The sequence below is a fragment of the Calonectris borealis genome, chromosome 1 (assembly GCF_964195595.1).
Source record: "Calonectris borealis chromosome 1, bCalBor7.hap1.2, whole genome shotgun sequence".
NCBI classification, from domain to species: Eukaryota; Metazoa; Chordata; class Aves; order Procellariiformes; family Procellariidae; genus Calonectris; species Calonectris borealis.
In genome coordinates, this window is record NC_134312.1 from 15,101,430 (window position 1) to 15,116,801 (window position 15,372).

At 35.3% G+C, this 15,372-nt stretch overlaps 1 protein-coding gene across 8 annotated transcripts in view; it reads left to right on the top strand.

Annotated features, from left to right (window-relative positions):
- KMT2E (lysine methyltransferase 2E (inactive)) overlaps positions 1-15,372 on the top strand; it is a 63,819-nt gene that overhangs the window by 9,572 nt on the left and 38,875 nt on the right. For 6 of the 8 annotated variants that reach the window (XM_075145341.1, XM_075145392.1, XM_075145383.1 and 3 more), the window contains one exon: positions 8,222-8,406. In XM_075145341.1, coding sequence (XP_075001442.1) covers positions 8,336-8,406 — 71 coding nt within the window. In that variant the 5' untranslated portion in view covers positions 8,222-8,335. Of the gene's footprint in view, positions 1-3,407; positions 3,499-8,221; positions 8,407-15,372 lie in introns of those variants that run through there. The other 2 variants (XM_075145348.1, XM_075145401.1) reach the window with 2 other exon arrangements.

Sequence of the window (15,372 nt, forward strand, 5' to 3'; positions counted from 1 at the left end):
ATAGTTGTTTCTAAGCCTGCATACTTCATACTGCAACTGCAGTCACGTAAGACTTGGAAGTTACACCACTAATCTCTTACTGAAGTCTAAACCATGGTGGAGCATGTCAGGGGGCACAGAGAAAGAACTTCCTTGTGGGTAAGGTTAGTCATTTATTCATGTATTCAGCTTCTAGGTCTGATTGAAGATGTGTTAATTTCCCTAGAAACAGCCAGCAATAAATAAATATTCAGATTACTTTGATATATGTATTTATGCTATGTATATATATGCTGCATATATTTTTTCCAGATTTGTGTGTAGATACATATGTATACGTATATATACACACACACGCGCACACAGAGTAGTTAACTCTCTGAAGGATATCTAGAGTACACCATTAAAATGTCAGTTTCTATCACTAGTTTTCCAAATAACCTAACTATTGTATAGAGAAGACGCAAGAGTTCAGAGCAGTAGTAGAAAGCATAAGTTTAGCAAAACATAAAAACTGTTTTAGTAAAATCTTCTTAATGTTTTCTTCTCTCTTCTCTGTGTAAACCCCCCCAATTTAAAAAAAAAAAATTAAAAAAGTTAAAAATATTAAAAGAAAAAAGATTGTAGACAGGGAAGCCAAATAGGAAAGCTTGGTTTGTTGTCTCTGTGACAGCTCAGGACAGTAATGTTCACACGGGATTTGTGGACTACACTATTGATAGGTGCATTTTTACTTAGAAGTTTCTCCTGCATAGATTGTGCTAGGACATAGGTGTATCAACTTTTATTAGGTCGATTTTTGTGGATTTCTTTGTGGGAAAGGTGATTCCCAGGACCACAGGTTAAAATTGTTGGCCTATAAATCTGAAGGAAGGCATGACAAGAATTGCTTTTGCTGATGATTGCAAAACGTGTATACACATATGATGTAATCAGGGAGAGGGAAGAGGAAAACGTTTAGATTGCATGCTCGATAAAAGGCAACATGCATAGAAGATTTTTTAAGCGTTTATCCTGTAAATTCTGTTTTTCCCTTTTCCCAGTGTATTTAGTAGGCTTGATTTGATGTCTTTTCAATTTTAAGGTACATAACTATGTTGCTGTGTGCTATATTGAGTACCAGCACTTCAAATATGTTTTTATCCACCTCCCCTTATAAAGAAAGCATTTTTAAGGGGAAGGAAGGCACCAGCACACCTTGTAGACTATTTTTCCTGGTGTGGTAAGAAAATCAAACAGAATACTACCTTTTGGTCATGTCCCCCTATTACTTGAGATGACTTGTATAAACAACTAACACCAAGAACAGCAGGAGTCATCAGAGGTCTGAAAGCAGTAGTACAATCGTGGAAATCTTTGCATCTTGCCCGAAAGACCCTGTTGAGGAGGGAAACTGTAGTTAGTTTCAGAGTGATCCTGTGTGACTCTGTGGAGCCACAGTAGCATGGATTTTCTACTGGGAGCAAATGGAAGTTGGAGTTTTGGTTTGGGCTTAGTGCTGTATGAGTACAGGTAGATTGCTTTTACATTCAAATTGACTTAGAGTTACAACCAGATTAGGATTGTGTGCTGGTTGAACTGAAAGGTCTTGCTTGACTCAAGACTGTCATGCAACTAGTTTGTGTCTTTTACGTCCGAATCATTTTTATCTGTAAATCTGGTAACTCTTCTATGCCCTTCGTCTTCTTCCTTGGTCCATGCATGAGTGGAAAATTGACTGTACAGATCACTTTGTTTCAGCTATTTCATCTGTTTGTTCCAGTAAGCTTCAAGTTAATTCCCTTAAATTTGTACACATCCCTTTAAAAATGAATCTTTATGTATACTGTGTGTATTCTGATACGTAAATACTGCTCCAGGAGATTGTTACTGATTTTTTGCCTGTATTTAAAGGGCGTGAGGCAATGGGTTTACCAGTACTCTTAGTTTAGCAAAAGAGAGTCTCTTCTGTACTTGTGCTCAGGGGAAATAAGCTCTGCTTAAACATGGGCTAGACTGCCCGTTTCTCCATAAATTGGGAAACACAGGCTGTAACTTCTCAAGATGTTTAGGAGTAATAATTATTCTCAGACGTTTCAGTTACTCAATTTACTAAATATGGGTAAATCACCACTTTCACCTTTTACATATTTTGTAATATGTATTTAAAATTGTATCATTTTGTTTTTAAGGAAAGACAGTTGGCATATGTAGATAGGTTAGAAGGTTTTGATTAATTTTTTTCCCTCTAGTTTCGTATATTTTATATATAGACCTTGTGAAGATGCAGAGCAGACACAGTATAGAGATGGTAATTTGGTTAGTATATTAATCTTTCTGCAGTGGCATTAGTTAAGGACTTTGAGATAAAGTTGCATGCATTAGTATAAAATCTAAATAATTACTTATCTTAAACCAGCACTGTTTCCTCTCGTGAAATACTCAGCCTAATTATAGGCTAATCTAATTATAATTAGATTTTTCTCCCTTAAACTTCTGCTCTGTGTTTAGGGAGGCCCTGGTAATTCTCTCTGCAGAGGCATTCTGTGATGAAATCCCCAAGTCTTGAAACATTAAACTATGTAACTACTTTTTTTTTTTTCCAATTTTGTAATTGTCGACTGGTGGTGACTGATAGAGGCAATTGCTACAAAAATTATTGAAGAAGTTCAGGTGTATATTGAAGTCATAAAAACAGGAGCAAAAAGACTCGATATTTTTGTAATGCCTAGTGATGTGAGAAACTTGAACTGATTTAGCTAAACTTCCTAAAATTAGTGTAGTGTTTTGTGTATGTGGAAAATTCTTAGATTTGAGCTAAGAAATAATTTAATCATAAGCTTAATTCATGATTTCACTGATGTCCCTTTATAAATTAGAAAACAAATGTTGTATTGCACCTTGCTTTGAATTGTATTCCTAACTTTTATAGTGGGTTTTTTCCCCTAACTTTTAAATGGTTTTTGTCTTTATTATCTATCACATTACAACAGAATCTGGAAATTGATTTATGAGGAGGGCAAGACAAGGGACAATAACATTGTCTGTATAAAAAGCTGTCAGATGTACTAAGAAGAATAGTAAAAACAGATTTCATTAATTTTTTTCCTTCTTTGGTTTTTGTAGCATTAGGGGTAAATGTGGATTAGAAAAAAAACCAACACAAATGAAAAAAGCCCACCTTGTTGTAATAAGTATATGATACTGTCTTGACTATTAATTTCTCTTTAGGATTTTTTTATCATTAAGGCAAAAAAAGTTGTTACTGGTGCTGCCACCACCTCTTAAATTTGATTTTTATGAAAAGTTTTGTATCTGTGCACCCAGATGAGAGCTTTAATATTCTTCTGCTGTATTCTAGCAGGCTTCTTAGTCCTATTTCCTCTTCCCTCTCCCTTCTTAAAAAAAAGTTACATGTCTTGCAGAGGTGAGGTACCAATGTAGCATATAACCATGTGAGTTGTACCTTTCCCAGTACAGCAAGTACTGTTTGGGTTCTTCTGGCTTGAAAAATACGCTTCTTAATTAATAAAAATAAAGGTAAGTCAAGAGTTCTCTGATCAGATTTATATTGTTACTTTCTGTTTGAATGTAAGTGCTGGGAACTCAGTTTCTGAATCTATAAAAGAAAATCTAAGTTGTTGTGATTTAACCCCAGTTGGGAACTAAGTACTACACTGTGTTTCTTTCTGCCAACATCTGATCATCACAACTGGATTTCATTTTGATTGTTTGGACTCTGTAGGATTAGGTTCAAAAATACTGATGTAATTTCAGGAGATTGCCCGTTTACCTTCTGATTCGAGAGCTGAGGCCTCTATAGTTGGTTTTTTTCCTCCTCCGTGTACCAGTGAAAAAGTTTTTTTTCTTCTGCTGTGTCACAATTCATCTTAGAAGGACATGGCGGAAAGGAAATGTGGTCTTTGTTAGACCGCAGAATAATGTTGTGTAAGTGAAATACCTCAGGGATAATATGTAAGTTATTTTCTGTTGTTTAATGCATAAATTACGTTCTTTGTACAGATCCACACAGATGAATAATTTGGAATGTATTGTGCTCTTATACTTCTGTTGTTAGAGCACAATTTATTTTAAAAAAATGGTTCTGGTATCATAAACAAAGTGGATCATGAGAAGTATGGTGAGGCTTCAAATATTTTAGACTTGATATGGCTATTAAGTCAAAAAGCTCCTGTGTATTCTCTAGAGGGAAAAAGAACTGCCATAGAAAATGTTAACCAATGTGACTGAATGGTAAAGCGTAATAAGTTTCTTGCAGGAGGTTGATCTTGTGCAAGATAAATGCTTTAACCTGACTGAACAAAAAGTTTTTTTGTAATGAATCATAATAGTACAATGAAAATCATGTTATTAGGGCAAGCTAAACTTCTTAACTGCAATTAAATAAAAGCAAAATTTCTTCAAATAAAGAATGTGTTTTCATATAGTAAAGCTGTGCTGGTATGGTGATAATGAAGAAAATCTGATGAATCTAAGAAATTGCCAAAATTCTTTCAACGCTTACAGTGTATTATTACTAAAAGAGTAGAGTGGGCCCTAACAAAATTGGAGGTCTTCCACTGTTGAGATTAAAGTACGGTAGATGAGCTACTTTGCCCAGTAAAGAGCTGATCATTGAACTTTAGACCAGCAGTTTTTATAAATTGCCTTTTAACTATATGACCCTGAAATTAACTGGGCGAATGAGTGTGGTCTTTCTAACTTCCAAATTCATGTATTGCTTGAAGAAAGACTTACTTAAACAGTAAGTTGTGTATAATCTGCTTGGATTGTGTTAAGACTTCTCTGGCACCCTTCTTTCCACTCCTTCTGGCCAGTTATTTAAATGAAATGCACCTATGAAAAGAGTTTCTTAAAAGGTTGTGGGTGACAGTTTGTCAGAGCTCTGAAAGATTAATGACTTGAAATAGAAGGGTAAGTACCATATTATGATGGCAGATAGTATTTTGACTCATCTAAAATACCAAGCTTCAAAGGATAAGCAATCACTTTTTAAATGGATAAGGAAGTTCCCCAATGGTTACCTTATTTTCTGTTCTGAACTTTGCAATTTTTGTAGTATAATCCAGTGAAAATACTGCGAATATTTTAGTGTGTCATGATAATACTTCTGGTTCTGTCATGACAGAAAATAATTATTTTCCTTCATCCCAAATCCGACATCACTGTCGTTGTCATTGGGTGGACTACAAGGTCACAGTTCTGTTAGTAAGTGAGCATAGTGTAATGAATTTATCCTGGGTCTCCCCCCGCCCCATTATGGGAATTTGTTGAGGATGGCTACTCGTAAGTAATAAGCTATGTTTGTTTGAATTAACTTGTCTGTGTAGGTATTGTGAGCTGGTGACTGCCTCCAGTCTTCTGTACTTAACTATAGGCAGAGGAAAAGCATTGGAGGGTTTCGTGCGTGTGTGTGTGGTGAAGACGTGAAATCTTAAGGTGGTAAAAAATAACGAAGTAGTATTACAATTGTGTTGTGCTTCCTTTTGGATGAAATAACTTCTGTTTAATGCTGTTTGGCAAAATAAATTTGAGTTCCTCTTCAGTGTAGATCAGTCTCTCAGAATTTTTGAGTGAATTCTGACTAAGTCTTGAAGATGTATTTCAATAGCTTGCAGTAGGGTAAGAAGTTCACCTTGGCTCTGTTCCCTCCTGCCCCCTTTTTTTTCCTTACAAGAGTGGTGATGTATTTGCTTGGTCAGAGATGATAGCATTAATTGGGCCATGCATTAGCAGTTAATTTTCTGTCTATACATAGCTCTAAAACCATATCCATAGCTCTCTTTTCTTCTTCTACATTACTTTAAAAAAAAAAAAAGCCCCAAATTTCACTTGATTCTCAGATTTGGTAACCACATCTCTTCTTTCTGTGTTGAAGGTCACTTGAATATATGACGATTGGGTAACCTCAGTTGTTTTATGTAAGTTTGCAGATGTCATAGCCTATGAGGCAGCTGTTTAAGGCAGGTTCTTCACTTCCATCAGTCTCCCAGGCATTTTTGCCTACATTAATTTCCAGTTGTTACTCTACCTGGTCAGAAGTGTTTGAAGAAAATTCAATTAAGAAAAAACACACCGCCACCAAAAGCAATTTTAAGTGCGAGAAATGTCTGTCTGAGTGAGGATGTTGATCCCAGGCAGTGGTGTCCAGTATGTCGTTTAGATCTGCTTTGAAACACACTAAAACTGTTTTTTAGAATTATCTAATAACAAGGGTAAAATAAAATCTCTACTATGCTAATGATTTGTTAGTATAGGTGAAACTGCAGTTGGTAGCGGAACAACTCTTTAACCTGTGATAGCCAATTTACCTGGACTAAAAAAGTTGATGGTTCCCTTTCAATTATGGGTAGGAATTAATACAAATTTTTTATTTTTTCAGAAGAAAACTAAATGGTAAACTGATATTTCCTGTAAGTTGTAGATGAGGTCATTCAAGGTTCTACCGTATGAGTAGCATAAACTATATGGGGCCGAATGAGTGCTTGCTTAAACTGTAAGAGGGGCTTGGGGTTTCTTATATGCTTGCTACTAAAAATATTCTATACCTGCTTCTGGTTTAACAGGTTTTTCTTGCTGCTTATTTGTGAAAATAGTATGTTTTTTCCTTAATTTTATGCATAGCTAGTGATATAGTTTGACATTCGTGGTATTTGATAAGAAAATGCTCAGTGTTTAAATGAGGAAAGCAAGATATCCCAACAACTAGTTGGCCTGATTGCTTTCCAGTTCGTTGTATTTGGTGACTCACGTAATGGGACCAAAACACAACTTCGGTAGTCTAGAGGGAGAATGAACTGTAGAAGGTTTAGGCACTTAAGAGCCAAGACGTTTGATGTTAATTGCCTGACTTCAGTAGTGAGATAAAATTTAAGAAGTTAGATGAAGACTTGGTGCCAGTTCATACCTTAGAGATGCCCTGTAGATGCCACTTCATCATCCTGAAGGTACCGACTTTATCAATAAAAGGAGCAAATTCAGATTTAAGTCCACAATACTTTTATGAAGTCTTTTTTATAAATACTCCGTTTTTCACTGGAGGCTTAGTAGTTTTTCTTGGCAATCTAGTTTTGACAATGATGAGTTGTTAAAATACGTTGATCTCAAAACTGTTGGGCTTTTGTAGTATCTCAAAAGATACTACATTTTGTCAGATGGGAGGAGCATATTTATTAGGAGGAGTGTATTTATTAAATGTGCTTCATTTCGAAGTGGTCTGTGTTCTTGCAATTTTGACATTTTGGAAGGAGTTTGCAATTATTCATTATGCAAGTATTGAGATGGGGGTATTTTGCTTCAATTACCTAGTCACTTGTGGAAAATCTTGTCTATATTGGGCTATAAAAATGCATTAGTTTACTAATCTGTGAATAGAGGCAGCTGAGGTGCTGTGTACATCTCTTCTATACTTGGGTGTTCTGCCACGCTTTGTAAGAGGAGTGGGAGACTAGTAGTAACTGGCATACAGCTAGGATTGTTGTATTCACTTGTGCAAGCAGATTGTAGCTTTGCTCTACAGTTAAAAACTACTACCGATTCTTTTTAGTTTACTACTAAGAAAAAAAAAATCACTTCTAAAAGTGGTGCCTGATGGGTATAATATCTTCTGATCGTGATCTATTAAAATGAGATGGAAATTGTTTTATATCATTATTGTGAATCATTAGAGGATTTTGGTTTAAAAAAATACTGAATGGAAGTTATGACATTGTTTCTTTTGACATCCTTAGTTTGTATTCTGGACATTGAAAGTTGCTGGTTTTTTCAAAGTGCAAAACAAAAGTGAACAAGGCTCTCTAAGAAATACTTGAAAAATTCTGTAACCAGGTTTCTATTGAATGGTACAGCAACTGGGTTCTGACAATATACAGCAGTAAGCAAATGTACTTCACATTCAGTAAGTCTGCCATAAGGTGAATCTTTGTCACCTCACTGAATGTGATGAATGATTATTTATTTTTTTTTTAATCACTGATTTAAATGATAATATATTGTCAGTTTAATATTTTTAAGTTCAGACCTTACGATCATCATACTCTTAAAATAAGGGTGTTTGAAGTTAACAACTGTTAAAGAGATTGAATGTTTTCTTTTCCTTTTGCTTGTGTAAAATAAAACTAATGAAATCATTGTGACAGAGAAAAGTGATTCCCCCCCCAACGTGATGTCAAATTGCATGGTTTTAAAATGAACTGACTCAGTTTTCTGCTTTTTTTTGTTTGTTGTTGTTTTTTTTTAACAGGGTTTGTGGATGCACTTAGATGTTTGCAATGAGCACTGTGGCTGGCATGCCCCAGTGTTTTGGATACCAATGCATAGGACTCCGTAGTAATCGAATTTATCAGAAACGAACGTCATGAGCATAGTGATCCCGTTGGGGGTTGACACAGCAGATACTTCTTATTTGGAAATGGCTGCAGGCTCAGAGTAAGTATGTGAACGTAATTTGTAAGTTTTTTTATCTTTTTTTTAAATTTTTTTTCCCTAGCAAGTGTTTTTTGAATACAGTTGGAGAAGACTTAGGAGTTTTCTTAGTTTTATTGAATCTTTAATTACTTAAGTTAATAACTGTCACTTTATACTTAAGTCAGTTTCTTCCTCTTCAGGGAGAGCAAAGGAGAGAAGCTAAACTGTTCTACAGATGCATATTTTTCTTGCTTATCAGACTGAGAAATACAGATGCTGCTGGGTTTGCTTTTCATGCTTAAAATATTCTGCCATTTCAGTTTCTTTTTAACTATATGTAAAAAAAAATTTTTTATTTCCCATGTCAGAAAGGTAAATTCATTTGGTGTGGTAAATTGCAAGAAAGTGGTAGTAATTAGTTAAGGGTGCCTTCATTTATGAAAGTTGAAGGCCTGGCTTAATTGTCTAATACCATGTCTTCACAAAGTTATTTTATATTGAAATGCTAGTAGAAATTCACTCGTTAATCATTCATTTCAGTTAGTGATTGTGTATAAAGAATTACAACGAGCCAATGAAATCCTGAATTCAAGAAACTCTTCCTTTGCATGAAATAAGCATAGTGAATTTCTGAGCTTTGTGGGGCGGGGGGGGGGTGTTGTTTGTTTTTGGAGGGGGGGTGGTTTGTGTTTTTTTGTTTGTTTTGGGGAGGGTTGTTTGAGGGTTTTTGTGGGTGTGTGGGGTTTTGGGTTTTTTTTTTCCTCTAGTGGTGTCTGAATCTGTAGAGTAGACATAGGCTAGAGTTCAGGTATTGTTGATCTCTGACTGGAGATTTTTCCTGTCAAACAAACATCTTTCCATGTGCATAGTATCAACCTGGTTGTCGAATGTTATGAGAGGAGAAATAGCATTTTGGACAACTTGGCTCTTTGAGAGGTAAAACACCAAGATGGTGTGACAACTTTTACTAGTGTACATAGGTACATCATCCTGTTGAGCTCTGTATATTTCAGAATAGTATCTGGATTTTTGTTTTCTCTGTTTTCTTTGTTGCTTTTGCATTAGTAGAATATGTGATGTGAGTTTTTTGGGAAGAGATGAGTATCAAAAGATACTAAAGTTTAAAGATCAAGAGAGTTTGTGTAAACCACAGGGAATCTTGTGTATTTCTTTGCATATACATACAGAAGAGTTTGTGTAAGCCACAGTGCATCTTGTATATTTCTTTGCATATACATACAGAAGAAAACCTGAGTTCATTTCTTAGACCTAACAAAAAATGTTAGTCATCATTTATGTTAAATGTTTTTTTTAACCTCTTGAGATGCTGTTACTCTTTGCCTTCCTCTGAGCCTTTCTGTAGTAATGTTAGACTTTCCTTATCTTTGATTACCACAAAAATACATTTGCTAATTTTGCATATTGAAACAATGGATTAGACTTATTTTAGAATCGTAGAATCATTAAGGTTGGAAAAGACCTCAAAGATCATCGAGTCTAACCATCAACCATTTTATATACATGCTTGAAACTTTCATAAATCAGAAATAAACTTCATAAAGTAGTCCTTCATTTAACAAGGTACATTGAATAACTGACACGAATTTAAATAGCTTACACGCAGTCTTTGCTTGAGAGCATGTGCTAGGTAGTATTACTCCATTTAAGAAGCAAATGGCTTTCCTTCCAAACTTTGAAAGAAATGTTATACACTGTGAGCAGAACTCTTGAACAGCTTTTTAAAGGGATGTTTCTCTCCTGTGCTTTCAGTTATATATAAGGCTATTCTAACTTTGCACCATTTATGTGAAGAAAACCAAGAATTTGCAATTTGAAGCTTCTTGTCACATTAAATTTTCAAAGTTGTTTTGTTGATCTCTCATATCATGAACACTAGATTCCTTGGTGCAGAAAATTTTTTAACTTGAGTGACCTGTTCACAGCTCTTTTCATTATCTTTTCCTGTGTTTTTCTTTTATGTTTAGAGAAGGTCATGATTCCCAAGGTTGGTGACATTAGTTGCAGACACAGCATGCCATGCTGAAATTAAAATAAATAAATATAATTGTCAGTATAAATAAGATAGAGTTTACAGTGTGTTATTTGCTTGATACTGTGGCATGGCGTCCCAATTACGAACAGCTTTTCTTCAGATGTTAAGTGACTGTTACCAATTAGATTAATTCTTGTCATCTCTGCCATACTTACGCTGAAAAAATGTGTAGTTGCATGATTGGCTTATGCTGATTTTAAAAGCCACGTCACTGTCTAAAGAAGTGTGACAAGAAGGTGTGTCCCTAACCTACCAGCTTATACAGTTGTAAACCTTTTATATCACCATCTATGTGATTTACATGGTTTTCGTATGTTTTCTTCTTTGAGCAAGTTCTGGGGTTTTCCCAAGAGGGAGGAGTTGGAATTTCTTCACTTTGACTGACAGATCTGATATTGCTTCATCAGTTGCTGAAGCATGAGCAAATACAAGAATGGGGGAATAGCAAACCTGATTGTGTAGGAGAAGCCCAGGAAAAAACTCTTAGCTTAGTGCAGTCTCTTAGTGCCGAGAGATTTTTCTTTATGCTTTAAACTAAGGGATAAGCCTATTAAAAAGGTGGATAGTTTATGTGATTACATAGTTTCACATATTATTTTAATCATTGTAGCAAATAGGTATGTGGGAAATAACTCCTATTAAAAGGTTTGAACGTCTTAAAAATTGGGTGAAATAGTCTGTCTCTTATGTTACTTGTACCTAAGTGAGCTGTCCAGGGGTGGGTTGATCTTCGTAGTGCCATAGTACGTGTTTTGCCTTTATTTGTAAAAGGCTTACTGAAGATGAATATGCGTGACTTCTTACTGTTAAGTATAAGGATCATTGTATTGAGTTCAATATCCAGGAGAAAATATTATGAATGTTTTTGTAGTCTTAAATAAATGAAAACCTACCCTCCCATGACTATTGTTGGAACAGGGATATTTTTTTTTTTTTTTCCTCCTCTTAAAGTATTTTAGGACAATGGGAAGCTTGCCAGTTCCTACAGGTGGTATCAGGCCAGCCTATACTTCTAGGCCTGCTATGAGATGCTAGAGAAGTAGTGCTCAGTTCTTTGTTGTCTAGGTAGTGAAGCCCATCAGGTGTGTTTGATTAGATGAAGTGTCTTGAAATAGAAAATACTGTTTTTCATACAAAATATGTTATGTTCCTTTATCTGAGCTGGCCTTCAGCCCGATACTGCTCAGGTGTGTTGGTGCAAAGGGAAAACAAACCTGAACTCCTTGAAAATTAGACCTATCAAACTGGCGTATGGCAGATTGATGCTGCTGAAGCATGCATGGAAGCAAGAGGTTTCATTTGGAGTTTTGACAAATATTTTCAGGAAGTACTATTAGCTAAGTTTTCATAGCCTAAAGCTTGGATACCCAGCTGCCTTTGAAAATTTTCGTTTTAGTGAGATTTTCTTTCCCATTTGAATACCTGCATTTTTATAGAAGTGGTTGATGGCCCCAGATTCTAAGGACTGATTGTATTTTGGGTGTTAGTCAAAAACCGCTCCCTCTTTTTTTTAATTATTACTTGGTCAGAAACAAAAGAGTATTTAAAAGGAATGGGGTGGGGGACACAGGACTTTTTAAAGAAGAATTGCCTATTGCTTAGAATGGTTGATAGTTGATTCCCTTAATATAGGTTAACTATAAGCTTGTAGGGACTGAGTTTTTGTAAACTATCTCATGTGTTGCTTATTTAACTTCTCACTAATGCCATCTGCTGGCAACATGCAGAATATTTTCAGTTTGGGTTGTACATTTAAATATGAACAGTAGGAAATTACCGAGAACATGAGTTGTTTCACTTGGAGAATGAAAATTATTTGAGAGGTTTTTAAAAATACGGGTTTCTTTGCTTTTTTTATTCATTTGAGAAAATACTATGTTCTTGTTTTCAAGTTACAGGAATGTCTTAAACCATTGCAGCCCAGGAGCATGGGGGAAGCTCTCTTTGTGGTGCTTTTTTTATTTTGTTCCTTGTGAATATTTTGCACATCATGAATATTTTGAATTGCTAACCACAACACTTAACAAATATATATGACATTTTAGCAAAATGTCATGGGCAGTTTATCATGGTAATATTTGTTTATTTTAGAGCATAATATTAGGATTTTGGTCTAACTTCAAATATACTATATGTAATACAAACATTTCAGTTTTGATGAAAACTAAAAATACCGTAAATATCTCCCTTAGCTAGACACTAAGGGTGCAGTTGTTGGAGGTGAAGCTGAAAAATGTGGTATGCTCAGAACACTGACAAGCTTAGTATCTCAATCTGTTACAGAACTGGCTTTCGTTCAAAAATACAAGCAAGGAAACCCTCATAGTGTTCTTTCAGATCTGAATGCTTGCACTTTTTCCTCCGTGAAAACTTGCTTTTTGGGATGCCCGTAAGAATGCCAATGGTAAGATTAGGGTGGATGTCTATAATACAGTAGTTTGTGCCTTGCCACCTGAGCCCTGCTACTTGAGTAAAAACATTTTTAAAAGTTGATTTTTAAATTAAGTGGTATCTCATGCTTTAATCGGCTGTACAAGTAAATATTTTACCAAGAGGTATTCCTTCACAAAACTCTCCAATTCTGAGATACCTATTTGAGAAGAAGGCCTTGACCTCTGGACAAATGATAGTATAGAGGGTGTGTTTTCTGTTAAGGTCAGGGTCATGGATGTGGTGGGCAGAAGAGAGGTAACAAGGAATTTGGTGAAGGGCATATTAAAGTGTTGGCAGACCTGTCTGCCAAAGTTAGAAGGTTGTCTGTAGTTCTGTGGAGAAATGATACTCATTCTGTACTGCTTTTGGGATGAATGTCACTTTTGTATTGACTGTAAAAGAAATCTACGATGATTCATTTCTAGCTTCAGTGAATGCTTCACCACCTCCTTCCCATATTTCTCAGTCCCCTTCACACTGTTCCCCACCGCAGTAGCATTTGAGTGGATAAATGGAACAGTAACAGTTACATTCAGAGCTCTGGTGAGAACCTGTTGCAATTTAAAGAAGTATCTGTGGCCCCCCTGGATAAGCATTTGAAAAAAAGCTTTGCTGAAAGTTGATCTAGTTTTGTATTTATGTTAAAACTTTTTTAATACAAAGATTTAATTGCCTTTGTGTCTCACCTAATTTTCTCCTACCCTTCTTCTGGCTTTCCTTGCTCAAGTAAAGCTGTGCTTTTTCCTTTTTAACCCTGTAATCTGAGTCTGTTTAATGAGTATTAAAATAGTTGGGGATAAATGCATTTGTCTTCTGTATTTTGATTTTGGAAGCTTAATGCTTTTGCTTCCCACAACTGTTATGACTCTAAATATTAAACTTGGTTCTCTTAAGTGGTTTATAAATTGCTAGAGTAGGTAGAAATGGATTTAGGGAGTAGTATGTATTGTCTTGCCTCATACTTTGCAAGAGATTTAGAATACCTTTTTAATTTTTGTGGTTAGTCGATGAAATACGCATGACTTCGCTTTTTAGGACTTTTCCATTCTGGTATCTTTCACTGAATGCTCCCATGTTGAAGTAGCTGGTATTTAGGTCATGGTAATATTTATTTTTAAAGAAGGAAGCTCTCCTAAATTAATTGTGGCATTGCTGAAGGATGGATCGTACCCGAATTCCTCGTCCTGTCCTGTATCAGTAAGCCTTCCTATTCTGAAAACTGAGTATTTTCCATATACTGAAGCAAACAAGACCTAGGTTGAGCATTGAACACATAGTGGATAAAAGTAACCATGCTACTGCTTGTCCCATTCAATAAACATTGAAGAATAGCAATAGAAGCAATACAGTGGTCAAGACCCTCTTGAACTGGAGAAAGATAAGTTAATTTCTGTCCTCGCCATGATGGATGGATAGTAAATGCCTCATCTGTTGGCATTTTGATTGGCACATCATCAGAAGGATTAACTGTATGATATTAATGGTGTATGATTATTGCACAGATGTATTATGTCAGTAAATAGGTAAAGGCAAATCTGTTGGAAAGGCACAGCTTTTCTGACTTTTGTCTGGTTTGGTTTTTGGTTTTGTTTTGGGTTTTTTTTGTCATGGGTTTGATGAACCTGGCAAATTCTGAGCTGCTTCTAGAAGATAATTCCAACAAACTCTGAATAAAATTATTTTCAAGTTGAGAAGTGTAAGAGAGTAAATGAGGATTTTTCTGGGTTTATGAGATAACTAAAGGCAAGTGTCATCAGAGTTGGCTTTTGTCTCATGCTAGTCAGAAGTTGTATTTCTAATGTTAGTACTTCACATGATTTGAGCACTTGCATGTTTGCTCACTCTAAAAAAAATGCAGCTGATGACTGTTAGAGACATTAATGTTTTTAAAAAAAATGTTTTTTTCTTTGAGCTCTAGAAATGAAAGTCTTCGCCCTGTAGTGTTTTTAACTAGTATTTCTTTTTAAACAGTTTTATCATGTAGTAACCTCACAGGGGGAAAAGCTAGTAAGAAGAAATGGGCCACCAAAAATGTTAGTAGGACATTTTCAAGTAGACGTGAAAATACTGGATGTTGTTTTCAGAAAGCTAATGATTAATTATATTCTTACAAAAAATTGTTATGAACAAATGTAAGTTGCTGGTGTCCTTTTAAATGAACCTAGTATCACTTCATGGCGTAATAAAAAAGCCTCTACTTAATATCTTAATGTCTAAGAAAAACACTGATACCTATTTTAACTTAAGATTCAGAAATACCAACTTTATTTAAAAAGTCAGCTCAAGGAATTATTACGGTATTTGTGATGGGAAATAGACTTCATGCATAATAAAACTAAAATTGGAAAAGTGAACCAGGCTTGATCTGTGATGCGAGTCAAAAGTCACTTCAGTTTTAGATATTAATGTTTTGCCCTGCCTTTCAATGTAAAAAAACAAACAAACAAATCCCCCCCAAAAACAAACAAACAAACAAAAAACCAAAACCAACCAAACAAAAA